Here is a 16,172-nt window from a genome sequence, read left to right on the forward strand (position 1 = left end):
TTTGGTAACTCAGAGAGACGTACTTCTAAGCGTAGGATTGCACTGTTGCTAGATGGCTGTACACCTTTTCCCCATCAAGGCAGAGTACATGAGGAATCCCAGGTGATCTCCCATCCAGGCACGGACCACCCGTCTGTCTTGCTTCAGTGAAGTGGCCCACATCAGAGAGGAATGTGAGGAGCCAGGAGCTACTGCAAGCCCCTGGGGAGGGTCTTGGGGGCAAAGAGAAGAGCTACAACCTGCCTATGGTATGAGAGGCAAACAGTGCAGGAGTAGAACAGAATGGACTTTTATGAGTCCCTTAACCTAAGGCAGATCAAAGAGTAGTAGAGAGAGAGACCCTCATTTAGGGGCGTAGGAAGCTGCCAGGGTCAGAGCTTTGGTTCATCTAGCCTTCCTGCCCTCTCCTTTTCTGCAGCTTGGTGTTCCCCTATCATACAGCCTCCCCAAAACTGGGGATCCCATCATTCCCAGCCAGTGTGAACTACGTCCCATCATCCCCAGCCAGCATCGATCATTGGGAGGATGAGCATTATAGTTCAACTCATCTGGAGGACACCAAGTTAAGGAAGACTGCACTACCATGTCCAAGGGAGGCTGGTGGCTCCGATTTCCGTGGGGCTGTGAAACCATTTTGGGTTTCAATCAGAACCAGTCAGAACTCTTGAAGGAGCTGCCCAAGGTGCTGAACCCCAGCCCCGAAATAGGCTCGATGCCTTAGATAGTGCCTTTAGAGTTATGGCTGACTGAAACCCAGAATGGACTCACAGCCTCGCCAAAACTGGAGCCACCAGCCAACAGTGATCACATCCAAACTTTGGGACAAGAAGGAGGGGGACTTGTTCTGTAAAATTCGGGTTTCAGGTGTGGAGGCACAAATGCGGGGGGGGGAGGATGACTCTCCTTGAACTAAGGAGGGGAGGGGAAGAAAAGATCTATTCTTTTGTTTGTAAGATTCCCAAACCAAAGAAAATAGTCACAGGCATTTATTTATTTATTTATTTTATTTCATTTTATTTGGATGGGGCTTAAAGCTGCTTGCCTGAAGTATGGGTCTCCAGGAAGAGAAAGGGGAGCTCCTTGTCCCCCCCCCCTTTTCCTTTGACATCTATGGAGACAGCTTCCGCCTGGGCTCTTTTCGAAGAGAAACCAAGAAAACCCACCATAGCGTGAGTCCCAGCCCTCAGAGCCAACAGGCATCCCATTGATTTTTGTTTTAATCCAAGAGATTAATCCTTATGCAGAGTTCATCTGGGCCCAAGATCTGGTGGTTAGAGTTGTTTGGGGGTTTGTTTTTGTTTGGTTTTTTTTGGGGGGGTGGGGAATTATATTTTAACCCTATAGATCTTCAAAGGACCAAGAACCAAACATGCAATGACCTAAAGTAACTCCCGATGGACCCAACTCCACGGAGAGGTTTGCCCTTCCAACGCCTGCGAGGATGCAGGATTCTCAACAAGACTCCAGCATCTTCGTGTGTGTGTGTGTGTGTGTGTGTGTGTGTGTGTGTGTGTGTGTGTGTGTGTGTGACGGAGGGGTCACCCCTTCGCCTTCACCCACCCTCCTAGGCAGACCGCGCTGCACAAGGAAAACAGTTCCTCATCCCAGCTACCCTTGACAGGACAAGAGGAACTAGGTTTAAACCGCAGGGCAGCTTTGAAAGAGCAGTCAGTGGTTAAATAAGGCCCCGATCCGATGCATGTTTAGACAGAAAAAACGTTCTACATCTCCCAGCACCCAGCCAGCCATGCTGCCTGTGGGGGAGGGGTGCTGAGAGTTGTAGGGCATTTTTTCTGTCTAAACATGCATAGGATTGGGACTTGTGTCACCAAACAGAACAGGCCTGTGGGTATCTACTCAGAAGTAATCCCCACTGAGTTCAGTGCGGCTGATTGCACCTTTAGTATGGCATCTCGCCTTCCTTTCCTCCAGAAAAGGTCGAAAGATTGGGTACCCATCTGTCGAGGGGGGGCGGGGCGGGGGTGTAGAGCATATTGCCCTCCTTCAGGGGATAGTATTGGATATTAGAACAGTTGACTCATTGGGCTCTTCTGCGATCCTGCCTTTCATTCCCCTTATGCATAAATGGCCCTCCTTCACATTATTTCACAGAGAGAGCAGCGCCTGTTGCTGAGGTGAAATTGACTAGACCCAGGACAGGACAGCTCTGCTTTCTTTCATCCATCCGGAGTGATCTGAGCTTCCTCTCCCTTTACAACTTGCCTTCCTCCCGCCCCAACTCCGCCAGCCCCACCTCTCCTTTTTTATTTTTTTATTACTCGCGTGTAGTAATTAATACCTCCTTGGCGCGTTTCCTCTCCTGCTAATCTTTGGGTCACTGGTTTGTACATATGGCAACCTGATCATGAAAGGAGGCAATGGGAGGCTGGCGCGGGTGTGGGGTGTGTGGGGTGGGGTAGGGTGGGGGCTTCCTTGGTTATTCCTGCAAACATTTGGTTGGGCGGAACCTCCGCGCCTGCCTCCCCTCCCCACACTCCCCTCTCACCTCCCCAAAGTGGTGGATCGAACCCCGTGATCCATCGAAGGGGAAGATGGGTTGGTGAGGAGAGGCGCTGGGGGCTGGGGTGATCACTGTTTAGCAATATCTCTACCCCCTGACCAGGGTGGAGGACTCTCCCGGCCCTGTTTAATCGATGGGCTCCACCCGCCTCCGAAGAAAGCTTCATCAAAAGAGTGCCCCCCTCTTCTTCCTCTGAGGTTCTGTACCTCGAAATGCGTCGGATCGGTTGTCACGCACAGAACCCATGTATTATCCGTGGGGGAGACGCATGCGTGCGTGTGTAGATAAGAGTTCTCGTGTCCGCAAGAGCGTTTTTCTTTGAAAAGTTAGACGGGACGTTCTCCAACTTTTCAAAGCTGCTCCTTCTAACAAGGGACAATTAGAAGCCACAACAAGACGCCGAGAATGGTGGGGCCGTGGGGTGGTTGATAGAAAATCAATGTCGCATTAAAATAAATTAATGTTCAGGCAAGGCAGGGCAGGGGGTGGGGGTGGGCTTCTGTTTGTGAACTTTCGGCTGAACTTGATCCATCTGGTCGCAACAGGTCTTCTTGCTCATTGCTGGCTTCCGATTGGAAATCCAATCGTGTAAAGCTCCGATCCCCCGAAGTCGTTCGGCTGAAGCGCTAGAATTCGAAGTGACTCCGTTTCTCTCTGCTTCAGCGGAACGTACACCTCCAGGGAATATATTTGGTTAACTTAGGAGTAAGTCCCTTGATTTCCACGGACTTGACTTTCCAAGTAAGTCCGGAACAGAGTAGGATTTACTAATGCAACTTAAACACGTCGACTTTGGAAGTAAGTTCCCTTGAAATCAACAGGCGTTTCTCCTAAGTAAATATATTGGAATCGGGGCTCGTAGCAATTCAAGCACCAATCCGTGCCAAAATTATACAACTCAACTGCGGAGCAGTCCTGATTACTACAATGGGACTACTCTGAAGTAACTAAAAGGGAAACTTACGACTGTTGTGATTATATATATATATATATAATCAAAACGATCCACTTTATCTTTCCTTTTATCTTTTTTCATTTCACTTATTACATTTTATATCTCTCCATAGCAGAAGCTTGAGGATGTGTTTAAGATTTTCTGATCGTAGAAATTGGGTGCAATTATTCGGAGAAATTAAGATCCTGGAAGCCCTGGGACAGGCTTACTTATATGTAAACATGTTTAGGAGAGGCTAGTTGGATATTTCACAAGCGGGAAACTCCTTCAGAATTTCTTCTGAAAACGATGTAGATTACCTACCTAACTTTCCTAGATTGGCAGATGGTTATTTATTTATTTTAAAATTATTGTTCTTTTATAGTTGCAGCTCTTTAGTCAGTGACTTGACGTTGCTGAATCCCTGAGAACGATAACATTTCCCTTCTAAAGCAAGAAAATGAAAATGAAAAGCCACCAGGCTCTCCCCAATAGCAGCGGTCGAAATGTTGGCTCTCGACTGGGACTTGGGCGTTTGCTGTTAAAGGCGCCTTATCAGCCCCATCTCTTCGCGATTTTGCTTGTCTCTCAACACCTTTGTCCGACCAGGAGCTTTTTGCAGCTCGGGATAATGCCTTCGCTTGCCAGCCAGCGCGAGATAACAATTAATTCAACATTAAACGCAGCCCCCTTCCGCGCCCTCCACTTGATGTCTGCTGATGACGTGTGACGGTTCTTTCAGCAACTGGGGGAAGACAGACAGACAGACAGACTTTGGTAGACTAATAGTGCCCTCCTACACATGTCTTATAGTGCCCTCCTATACATGTCTACTCAGAAGTAAGACTCCGTGAGTTCAATCGGCCTTACTCTCAGGAAAGTGTGTGATCCTGGGAGTAATTAATGGCAGGCCTGCGTCTGCAATCCTACGCAAATTTGCCTAGAAGTAAGTCTCATTGCACTCCAATGGGACTTACTTCTGAGAAGCCACACATAGGATGTGTGTGTGTGTGTGTGCGCGCGCACACACACACACACACACAAGATGAAAATTATTTTTAAAATGTTTAGATTCCCACACATCCCTTGGTACTTTACAACTCTTGCTCAAAGGAACCACAACATCAGCAACTTTGTTCAGTTATATTTGGGAAGCGGGGAGGAATGCCTCCTGAAAAGCAAATAAATAAAGATGTTATTCTCTACAATTAAATATTTATTCAGGATTGATTCAGGATGGCGGTGGCTACAAGTATGCTTCCAGAACTGAAGGACTTTCTCAGGAGAGCGATCTCTTCCCTTCTCCAAGCTCAAATCAGGGGATGCTGTGTAGGCTTCTTCCCACGGCCCCCAATGCCCGGTCCGGTATTAATTTGGGGCCCATTGGAATCTGCAGTTATTCTTTCTTTTTTCCAGCGATTTCAAATTGCCTCTTTCCATTCGACAGACAGACAGACAGACAGATAGACAGACATCACCCGCCAGCGCCCATCCTCAAGGTGTCTATATTCCACACACACCAGCATCTGTTACGATTGCTGACAAATGTACCATTCTGCCAAAAAGAAAAGGAAAAAAGTTTAAAAGGAGTGGAAGGAAAGGGAGAGGGGGGGCGGGGAAGCAGCAAAGAACTGAAACATGTAATTGATGTTATCCCAAGAAAGCGGAGTCCCCACCCCTTTCATTTCCAAGCCCTTCAGGTACAAGGAGAGAGAGAGAGAGAGAGAGAGAGAGAGAGAGAGAGAGAGAGAGAGAGAGAGAGAGAGAGAGAGAGAGAGAGAGAGAGAGAGATCTTCCAAGATTTTTTGTTGTTGTTGTTTTTTGTCTTCTTCAGGGTTAATACATCAGAAGGCGAGCTTCTCTCGCCTCGGCCAATCAGGACTCAGCCCTGGCAGCTATAATATAGAACTAAAGGCAGCCTCTTCGCACAAGCGTTGCTCGCTTCGCTCCCATTAGAATCCAGACCTTTTTTTTCTTTTTGTGCCCCCTTTTTCTTTTCTTTTTCTTTTCTTTTCTTTTTTTTTTGGTGGTGGTGGTAGTGCCGGTGCTGGTACCGGTGCTGGTTGGCCTTCGTCTCTGCCTTTCTGTGTCCCGATCCCCAACTCCGATGAGTCCCGGTATCCCCAGGCTCGACCTCAAAGCCGCCGCTCCAGCACCTGTCTCGCTGCTCCGGATCGGGGGGTAGGATCCGGAGGCGCCCGGGCGGCCAGAGGCAGGGGGCTCGGCGAGAAAGGCAGAGGGAGGCGGACACGCTCTCGCTCGCTCGCTCGCTCGCACCCGCCGCCGCAAGCCCGGCGAGGGAGCCGCGGGTGGAAGGAAGGCGGAGCGGGCGGGGAGGGTGGGGGCGTGGGAAGCCGGGGGGCCCTGGTCTCGGCGGACGGAATGCTGCTCCGGAGCAGGATTGGGCTCCCGCTCGTCTTCCTGGGCGCCCTGCTCGCCTCCTCCGGGCTGGCTTGCGGGCCGGGCAGGGGCTTCGGCAAGAGGAGGCACCCCAAGAAGCTGACCCCGCTAGCCTACAAGCAGTTCATTCCCAACGTGGCGGAGAAGACGCTGGGCGCCAGCGGCAGGTACGAAGGCAAGATCAGCCGCAACTCGGAGCGCTTCAAAGAGCTCACGCCGAATTACAACCCGGACATTATCTTCAAGGATGAAGAGAACACGGGAGCCGACAGGCTGATGACACAGGTCAGAGAATCACCGTTCAAACGTGCGCGCGCGCGCGCTGGCGGAGGCGGCGATGGGGGCTTAGGAGCGGGAGGGGGGAGCCAGGCACCTCCGGCCTCAGCATCAGCATCTTTCATTCATTCTCTCTCTCTCTCTCTCTCTCTCTCTCTCTCTTTTCTGTTCCCCAAGTGCTGCCTTGCCTTCCCCACGGCCCTTCCCAAGCCAGGGCCCAAAGAAGTTTGCAGCCAAAAGATGCGCGCCCCTGGGGGAGGGGGGCCCCTTCTACCTGCGTGTAGCATTTATTTATTTTTTAGACGGTCTCCTAGATTGGATGGAGTCGGCTGCAGAGGGAGGGGGGATCGTGGGGTGAATGGTGTGATACTTGCAGGGATAACCACGCTATGCCTTTCCCTGGGAGTTGGTTGGTTCGCTGGTTCTGACTGCATTTTGCCCCCACCCACCCGAGGGACCCACTTGGATCGAACGAATCGGGGGACGCGAATGGCATCTTTCCCTCCGGCATCGGTTCATTTTCAGTTTTTAAATCATTACAACAACAACAACAACAACAACAACGTGTTAGATTCACCGCCTTTCCCTAATTGCACCTTGCAGGAAGGTCAGAATCTTGCACGTCCGAAAATCTAGCAATAACAAACAACAACAACATTGTCATCATTATTATTATCGGCATTAGAATTATCATCCTGCAAAGCCCTCTTTTGCAACTGTGCCCAACAGAGCATTCATATATTGATTTTCCTTTAAGGATGCTCATACCATGGGGGGGGGGGAGGGGGGGAGAGAAGTAACTTAACCAGCATTGCATCACTTCTTCTTGAGAGAAAGAGAGTGTGGCCTATTATTATTATTATTATTATTATCATTATTATTATTATTATTATTATTATTATTCAAATGCACCTGATTTCCTACGTATTGGTTCTTGTGGGCTCAAAATAGGAACCTAGAACTATTGTCCGCTCACCAACAACCACGTCTTTAGGTTAATCATTCTTCTAATCGTCCCTAACGATAGCTAATTTGCTCATCGGGAGATTCCTCAAGCATTCAATCCCTCCGCCCCCCGAGCCCCCCCCTCCCCTCCCCTCCCCTCCCCGCGCGCCACAAGCTTCCTAGTTCCGGAGTTCCTCCAAACTACCTGCAAATGCAGCTGGCATCATCCAGTCACTGAAAATGGGTTTCCTTCCAAATATAGGTCAACAGTCTCTTCGCCCCCCCTTCCCCTTCCGCTATTAATATATTTAAGCCCCACCTTCAGTTCTATAATAAGAGCGCGGCTGGAGACTCCACGGAAAGGTTGGCGTGGGGGGGTGGTTGGTTGGTTTCCTAAACTCTCCCCCCCACACACACACACACCCCACACACGCGTTTCACGTTCCTCTCCCAGCCTCCTCCCCCTTTCTTCTCCCACGGCCTGATTTCCCGCACGTTGAAGAGCTCCCTGCGGGCCACGGGAAGGGCGCCGCGATCTCCGCCCGACCACCTTAAATCGGGATCCACCTTGGGAGGGTGGAGGCGCGCGCCACGCCGAGGCGCGCGAGCCGCAATTAAATATGCACAGGCCCCAGTGCCGGGCGGGCAGCGAGTTCGCAGCTACATAGACGCACAAGGCAAATGGAGAGAGAGAGAGAGAGAGAGAGAGAGAGAGGAGGAGGAGGGCATAATGCTATTGTTGGATCTTTCATTCTGTGATCCCGGTTCTATCTTCTTCCTCCCTGCCCCCCCACCCCAATGTCTTTCCTGATCTGCAAAGACGCACGGTCAGGGTTAGCTGTGAGGCAGCAAGACACCCCCGCCTCGCATTTTCAGCTCCACTTACTCCTCTTTTATCGATCGCAACGGCTAGGGTTTCAGTTTGTATCTTTTTTAAAAGGCGGCCGACCGAGGCGGCGGCTGCGGCTGCGGCTGCGGCGGCTGTCTTCTGGCGCGGCTCGGTGGCGGGGGCGCGGAAGCCCCAGGAAAGAGGCAGGCAGGCAGGCAGGCAGGCGCGCGCGCGTCCGCGTGTGCCTGTGCGTCTCCATCCCTGCAGCTCCACTCGAACCTGTTCTGTTCAGAGCGCCTTGGCGAAGGCGAAGGCCGTCGTCGTATGAAAGCACGCTCCTTCCTAGCTCCGAAGGGCACAGGCACCCACCCACCCCTCGGAGGGCGAGAGGGGACCTTAGGCGGGAGGCCTCGCTGAGATGGGGGATATACAGATGGGGAGGAGGCAGAAGGCGACCCCCCCACCCCCACGCACCCCCACTGCGCTCTCCCATGTGGCTTAGGTCTCTCTCTCTCTCTCTCTCCCTCTCCATCTAAGAATTATCCCAGGCAAATGGAGGGATCGTCCCTGCCTGCTCCCGGGATCCCCTGTGTGTCATTTGGAAGTACAGAGATGATCCCGGGACGATCCCGGAAAAAAGGCAGGTGTAGAAACGCCCCCACCCCAACCCCCCACCCGTCTCCTTCCCTCCCTTCCTCCCTTCTTCCTTCCTTCTACCCGACTGGCCTCCCTCCCTTGCTGCATTAGCTAGCAGCGTTTGAACTTCTGACCTTCTGTCAACTTCCCTTAGTCGAACGAAACAGAAAACAAATATCTGTGTGTCCCGTCCCCCCCCCCGCTCCCCCGCGCACACATGCCGGTGCCCCTTCGCTTTTCCTCCTTTCCTTGTACGTAAAGAGCGTGGTGCGGGGAATGCAAGGCCCTGCTGATGGTGGCGGTGATGGTGGCGGCGCGCTTGATGCCATGAAATGCTTAGCAAGCCCTTGGTCTCCTTCTCCCACCCCGCCCCACCCCGCCTCCCTCCAAGTACCAACAGGGCACGACCAGAGATGGACGGAAAGGCTGGGAATTTGGGAAGGGGTTGCGGGAAGGGCGAGGCCGTTGGGGGCTCCCGGTTGGTCGAGGGACACGAGAGGGCAAAATGAAGCAGGTGAGCGGCCCGTTTGCGGGCGAACCCCCTGGGAGGCGGCGGCTGGGGGCGGGGGGACACGACTCCACCTCGATCCCCAACCCAGAGTAGACGGTGAGCACGCCATTATCCCCCCCCCCCCCCACTCCGGGGCTCTTGTGCTACAGGAGGGACGAGGGATGAAGGCCGGGGGCGGGCGGTGAGAGCTCTGCCTTCGATATAAAGAATGGTCCCGTTCCTGACACTCTAAGGAATCTTTTCTGGGTCTCCCCCACCCCCCATCCCACGTTTCGTCCCCTGCCTCATCCAGCGGTCTATAAAGTCGGGCGTTTCTCTGCTCCCTTCATTCTTTTCGGAGTGGGGTTGGGGGGGGGGGGAGAGAGCGAGAGCGAGAGAGAGAGCGAGAGAGAGAGAGAGAGAGAGAGAGAGATCGGACGCCATGAATGGAATTGTTCAACTTTCAGAATAGTTGCTTGCATGCATTAGCCGCCTAGTTAATATTAACTTAACGAGTGGGGGAGACGGAGGCAAACAGAGAGATTCCAGAGCAGGCGGGTGATTCCGAACTTTACAGGTGACAGAAGCTTTTGGCTGCCCACTCCCCACGCCCTGGACACACACGCCATTGGCTCGATCTGCCGGCGAGATAAGGGCGTCAAGTTGTTTATGATAAAGCTGGAATTCGCCTGAGATGATGATGATGATGATGATGATGATGATGATGATGATGATGATGATGATGATACTACAGAGAGAGAGAGCTTAGGAGTAAAGGCACCCACCCAACGCCCATCCCTCCTAGGTGTCAGGGAGGAGAGAAGGGGAGATGTAATTGTCGGGGTGTCTGACATCATATATGTCCCACTGAGGCTACCATCCCAGACGCACTTACCCGGGAGCAAGTCCTACGGAACTGAATGGGGCTTATTTCTGAGTAGACTTCTATAGGATTGCAACCTTGCCCTCGAGGCAAGTGGGCGTAGGATCATGGACTGATACAGCTCGATCCTAAGTCTGTTTTACTCGGGAGTAAGCGGGGCTTACTTCCCAGAGAAGTTTGTCCAGGTAAAGGCAGCAATCCAAACGCACGCTTTAAGGACGTGATCCTAGGCATGTCTGCCCAGCCGTCGGTCCCACTGAGTTCAATGGGGCCGACTCTCAGGTAAGTGACTACTTAGGGAGGCAGGCTGGGTTAGGAGTAAGCTCCCTGCGACTGGCAACTTGTTTCCCCGAGCAAAAAGCAGGACAGGATCGGGCTGGTAGACCGTGACAGGTCCCCGTTCAAGTGTTTTCGTGGAGCCATCAGCCATGGGTTGGTGGGAAAAATTAAAGAGCGGAGGTGGAGCGTTGCTTGTTGAACGACTTGGTCGGCCTGCCTCCCCCTCTCCCTCTCTCCGCGCTTCACGGTGGCTGAACAGCGCGGGGCTTGATCGCCGGCACACGACCCAATGAATTAATAAATAGCTGGGGCTTCACGGCTTTTGACTCTGACAATCCGCTCAGCCGGTCTTTCCCTCCCACTTTGGAGATTGGCAAGCAGGCGGCAGCGAACTGCCAGAGAACCTCCCGGACTCGGCCGCCCCTCCCGCGCAGCGACGCGCCTCGGTCCTTTGCGCGGCTCTGTCTCCGGGTTCAGAATTAAACGTCGAGTGTCTGGGCTGCAGGGGTGGAAGAGGGTCTGTCTGTCTGTCTCACACACACACACACACGCACACCCCTTCCACCGCCACACACACACACACACACCCCTAGGACCTCACTGCTTTCTTTAGTAGGGATGCAAAAGCGAGGAGGTCGAGGGAGGCGCGGGTCGTGAAATTGACCAGGCACGCTTCGGTTGGTGTTTGTGCCAACTCTGGGTACTTTAATCGGCACCCTACGTAATCAGGTTTTCTACTCCGCCTTGAGGCCCAGCATTGGGCAAAAGGCGGGATACAAATAAATATCATCATCATCATCATCATCATCATCATCATCATCATCATCATCATCCCATCACCATCTTTGATGATGATATTAAATCAAAACACTCCCTAGAAAGTAGTGGAAGTTTTTTAAAAAATATTTAAGTAACGTCTCTGAGCGCTCGCTCTCTCTCTCTCTCTCTCTCTCTTTCTTTCTCTTTTAATGACTGTAATATACACGCTCAATTCCACCACCCTCTCAAATCCTTAAAAAGCGCCAGTGCAGCTGGGTTAATACAAGGAGCGCCCCCTCCCCCTGCGCTCCTTTCCCAATGATTCTAAAAAGGGCCTTTCCGGCTTTTACTCTGCGTTGGAAGAGAAAGTTGTCCTGGGAGAAGGCCTCTGCGTCCCCAGAAATTGTCAGCTTAGGCCGTAGTAGCATATGAGAGGGCTCGTTCCTCTATGCTGCGATCCTATGCACACTTCCACGCTTACTATGGAGTAACCGTTCTTTTACTCAGAGTGGGACTTACTTTTGAGTGGACATGTGTAGAAGATCGGGCTGCAATGCTTTTAAAACGGGTGGTCCATTAGTTTCCTCCTTTGTTTGTAAAAACGGAATTTGTAACATGTAACTGTGTTGCTTAGAGTGTGTTGGACTCTCTCGTCTAGGCAGGCCACACAGGCGATAGAATAAGATTTGTCTCTTCCCTGCTTAATGCACAAGCTCTCCAGGCATGTGGCGAGGCTTCTATTGACTTTAATTGCTGCGGAGAGGTGTGCATCCCGTTAGGCCTAGGGTGACCTTTTGGGAAGGAGGATGGGGCTCCTGTATCTTTATCAGTTGCTTAGAGAAGGGAATTTCAGCAGGTACTATTTGTATGCATGCAGCACCTGGTGAAATCTCCTCTTCATCACAACAGTTAAAGCTGCAGGAGCCCTGCCCTCTTTTGTATCTGATCATGCTAGTATTGCTCCTGCAGCTTTAACTGCTGTGATGGAGAAGGAATTTCACCAGGTTAGGCTAGCCTTCACCAACCTGGTGCCCTACAGATATTTGGGAGTAGACTATCTGGAGGGCACTCTTTGACAAAGGCTGCACTATGGGTTGCAGAGAGACAATAGAAATGCTAATGGAATGGGTTGTACAGGGCACAGAAGGGAATGGACTGATTTGCGATTTAGCCGTACTTAGAGTAAACCCATTGAAATCAATGGAGCTTAAGATAGTCATGCCTAACTTAAGTCCCATTGTTTTCAGTGGGTGCACAATAAATATTACTAAATCTGGATCCAACCCAATAAAATCTTACTGGAGGGGGCAGTCATAATAGTGGCTAGGCAAGACACAGAAGTGGCACAAGAGTAGTGGTGACTGTGAGACCAGTTTATATTAATCAAGTGAGGAAGCTGCTCCTGAACTGTACCATCTCAGGCTGCAAGTGTGTGTGTGTGTAGGGAGGGGGTTATAATTAAAATTTCTCCAAAATGTAAAGAAACTCCATGCAGGTAGAAAGCTAGTATTTCAGGAAGAAGAGCTTGCCCTAGTCTATTTACACAGAAAGGTGTTTGTTTGCATAAAGCAGCATTCAAACATGCCCATAATTACACACTTGCAGTCTGAAGTAGTAGAGTTTAGCAAAAGTTTTACCTTTTCATTCTCTAATCTAAAGTGGATTCCAGGTAGAGTAGAACCAGGAGGAGAAACGGCACCCCCAAATTTTTGGATAGTTCTGGGCTGCAACTCCCATCAGCTTTACAGCCAGCATGGCCAATACCAAGGATTATGGGATTTCAGTCCAACAACATCTGGAGGGCAAGACCCCTTCAACACAGTGGGCCTTACTCTGGAGAAAACACACCTGAGGTTGCCATTGAAGTAGATTAGTCGGTTGATATATTAGCCCTTCCGCACAGAAAGTTGGCTTTTGAAAGTAAACTTTACTGAAATAAAGGGGACTTGCTTCCATGTCCAAGTAATGTGTTAGGCCTCATGCTGCCTCCAGGAAGCATGGATTTTGAATTTATACACTATTTTAAGCATGCCCAGCAGTGGGATCCTGTTTACTCAGAAGCAAGTTCCATTGTGTTCAGTGGGGCCTACTCCCAGGCAAGTATTCATCCCATCACAACTTTCCCTGGAAAGTAGGAACCACTGGAGTAAACTGAACTGACTTCGGAATGAGCATGTTTTAGGATAGGGGGTGTTTGCTCTTCGGATTAAATGGCTTGTAGGTCGGGCTGTTTACCAGCACTACTTTGTCGGTGTATTTTATGGGAAGGGAGTAGCGTGAGCCAACCTCCCATGAAGGTCTTCCTCGTCTGTGTTGCTAATGTTTCCAGACTCATAGCTGTATTGGTTCGAGTTATGGTCCTGGGGCTGTGATCCCCCCCCCCCCAAATGCTCCGCACATGTTAGACCAGTCTTCCTCAACTGGCTGTCCTCCAGATGTCTTGGACTTCAACTCCCACCATCCAAAGCCCTGGGGTGGGTGGGTGTTGTAGTCCAAGACAGCTGGAGTACAGCCAAGTTGGGACAGTGGACATTGATGGGGTGGCTGCTGGGACTTCCCGAAGATGACTGTGTCTTGGCTTCACTGCCCATAATGAGAAAGGGGCTTGGAAGGATCTGGACTTCTAATAGATCCTATCTATAGTTACTCGGAAGTAAGTCCCACTAAGTCGAATGGGACTTGTTTCTACAGGATTTGCAGACATCCTGCCCCGTGGTCTTCCGATCCCCGCCTTCTCTACCCGGCTGCTAATTTCCGGCCTCAACCGGAGCACTTGCGCGCATCCTAAACAGCAGGCCAAAGAAATGTGAAGGCAGGCCTACTGGGCTGACGTCAATGGGATTTCTTCCCTAAGAAGTAAAGCAGACCCGTCGGTGTGTGCCCAAGCGAGTCTTTAAAGGGAGCGATCTTAAGCTGACACTGGAGCCCAGGTTTTGAAATCAACATAAACATCTGCTTCGAGGATCGCAGCTCGCTCTCTCTCTCTCTCTCTCTCTCTCTCTCTCTCTCTCTCTCTCTCTCTCTCTCTCTCTCTCTCTCTCTCTCTCTCTCTCTCTCTCTCTCTCTCTCTCTCTCTCTCTCTCTCTCTCTCACACACACACACACACACACACACACACACACACACACACACACACACACACACACACACACACACACACACTTCTATTCGTTCGCTCTCTTGAGATCCCTAGAAATTAGACAAATGGGCCTGGCCGGGGGAGTCCGGGTCTTTTAGGATGCGTGTAGGCGCGTGTGTAGAAAGGACCTGATCCTAGCTGACACTCCCTGGGAATCTGGCCTTGACACGCATGCATCGGGGCCAGATGGCGACAGGCTTCAACAGAGAGTGAATTGGGCTTCGGGGATGAGGCGTTTGGGGAGGGGGGCGGTTCACGAAGCCTTCTTCAGCCTGCAGCTCTCTAGATGCCTTGGGCTACAACACCCACCATCCCCAGATGGCTGGGGAGCATGGGAGTTGTACTCCGGCACATGGGAAGGAGAGACCTCCCCCCCCCTCCCCTAACCTCCCCTCCTGCCGCGGCTGCCTTTTCGTCCCCTGAGTGGCGACGCCCGTGGGCTTTCTCCCCTCGCAGCGCTGCAAAGACAAGCTGAACGCCCTGGCGATCTCCGTGATGAACCAGTGGCCCGGCGTGAAGCTCCGCGTGACCGAGGGCTGGGACGAGGATGGCCACCACTCGGAGGAGTCGCTGCACTACGAGGGCCGCGCCGTAGACATCACCACCTCGGATCGGGACCGCAGCAAGTACGGCATGCTGGCTCGCTTGGCCGTGGAGGCCGGCTTCGACTGGGTCTACTACGAGTCCAAGGCGCACATCCACTGCTCCGTCAAAGCCGGTAAGAAGCGGGGCAGGCGACGCCTCGGTCACCTCTGGACATGGGCAGACACCCCTCCCTCAGTATTATCGCCTGCCAGCCTCGGTCCCCCTCCGAGAAACCTAACTATTCATAGCATGTCATTAGAAGTAGTAAGAGAAAAATCTTACTACTAAGATCTTACTACTAGTAGTAAGCAGGTAGTAACACTTCTAGTGGGAAATAGCTCACATTTATTTATTAAGTACTGACAACATAGCAGGTACTACATACTGTAGATCACGGAAAGAGCTGATCCTTGATCCTAACAGTTTTCTGCGAGGGTTTGCTGCATGGAATAGTATCGCTTTGCTGCTAGTACCCCTGGTATTTGTTATTAATGTTGTGCCTGCAAGATGCTGGTGCAGACATTGAGCAGACAGATTACTCTGCCTCACAGCCAACAACTAAGACTGCTACTGCTAATAGTATTGTTACTACCACCACTATATTATTCGTATTAGTGGCATCACCAATATGTTAGATACTATACAGAAGTATGTGGTCTCAGCCTTGTCTGCATTAGAGGGCCTAGAAATGAACAGAGAGGTGGAAGGAGGGGTGGGGGAGAATTTAAGGGAAGTGGGGAGAGCAAGAAAATGGGATGGCCTTAGAGGCAAAGCACTTTATTGTATTATGGGATGTCATCACTGGCAACACAGCGGTCGGCTCCATCAGGTGGGTGAACACAGGCGGGAGTGGCACAGTGCGCATTAACTAAGGTGACCCTATGAAAAGGAGGACAGGCCTCCTGTATCGTTCCCTCTTCGTCACACCAGTTAAAGCTGCAGGAGCTCTGCCCTCTTTTGTATCTGGTCACTCTAGCTGTACTGTTAACTATACAGTTAAAGATACAGGAGCCCTGTCCTCCTTTCCATATGGTCACCCTAGCCTTAGCCAAGTTAATCAGTCGATCCTCTGTCACTTCTCGTCCTTCTGTTCAGAGAAGCCATAAGAACAAAGGAAGCTGCCTTATACAGAGTCAATATTGGGCTAAATCTGAGCTAGATGGACCAGTGGTTTGCGGGGTGGGGGTGGATGGGATTCTTTCCCTCTCCCTACATGGAGAACCAGGATCGAACCTGGGACTTTCTGCCTGCAAAACATGTGCTCTATGGCACTGAGCTCTGGCCATCCTAAAGGGAGAGGGAGACTCAGTCTTCAACTAGTTCAAGTATCTTCTGGAAGGAAGCCATGACTGAGGGGCTCTCACCTCTTGAGCCAATGAGGGTGCCAGAATGGTCTGTCTGGGCTCTTAGCTCAGTAGTCTGTTTCCAACAGCAGCCAGTCAAGCACTTTCCACCTAAGATCCCAATATCTGTCAACCAGTCGAGGCTGGTGACT

General features: G+C 51.4%; 1 protein-coding gene across 1 annotated transcript in view; it reads left to right on the forward strand.

Annotated features, from left to right (window-relative positions):
- The first annotated feature begins 5,817 nt into the window (after positions 1-5,817).
- SHH (sonic hedgehog signaling molecule) overlaps positions 5,818-16,172 on the forward strand; it is a 35,534-nt gene continuing 25,179 nt past the window's right edge. The window contains exons 1-2 of the mRNA XM_063146329.1: positions 5,818-6,140; positions 14,549-14,810. Of these exons, the coding sequence (XP_063002399.1) occupies positions 5,838-6,140; positions 14,549-14,810 (565 nt within the window). The 5' untranslated portion in view covers positions 5,818-5,837. The remainder of the gene's footprint in view (positions 6,141-14,548; positions 14,811-16,172) is intronic.

This window comes from Elgaria multicarinata, chromosome 1 (genome assembly GCF_023053635.1).
Source record: "Elgaria multicarinata webbii isolate HBS135686 ecotype San Diego chromosome 1, rElgMul1.1.pri, whole genome shotgun sequence".
Taxonomy (NCBI): Eukaryota; Metazoa; Chordata; class Lepidosauria; order Squamata; family Anguidae; genus Elgaria; species Elgaria multicarinata.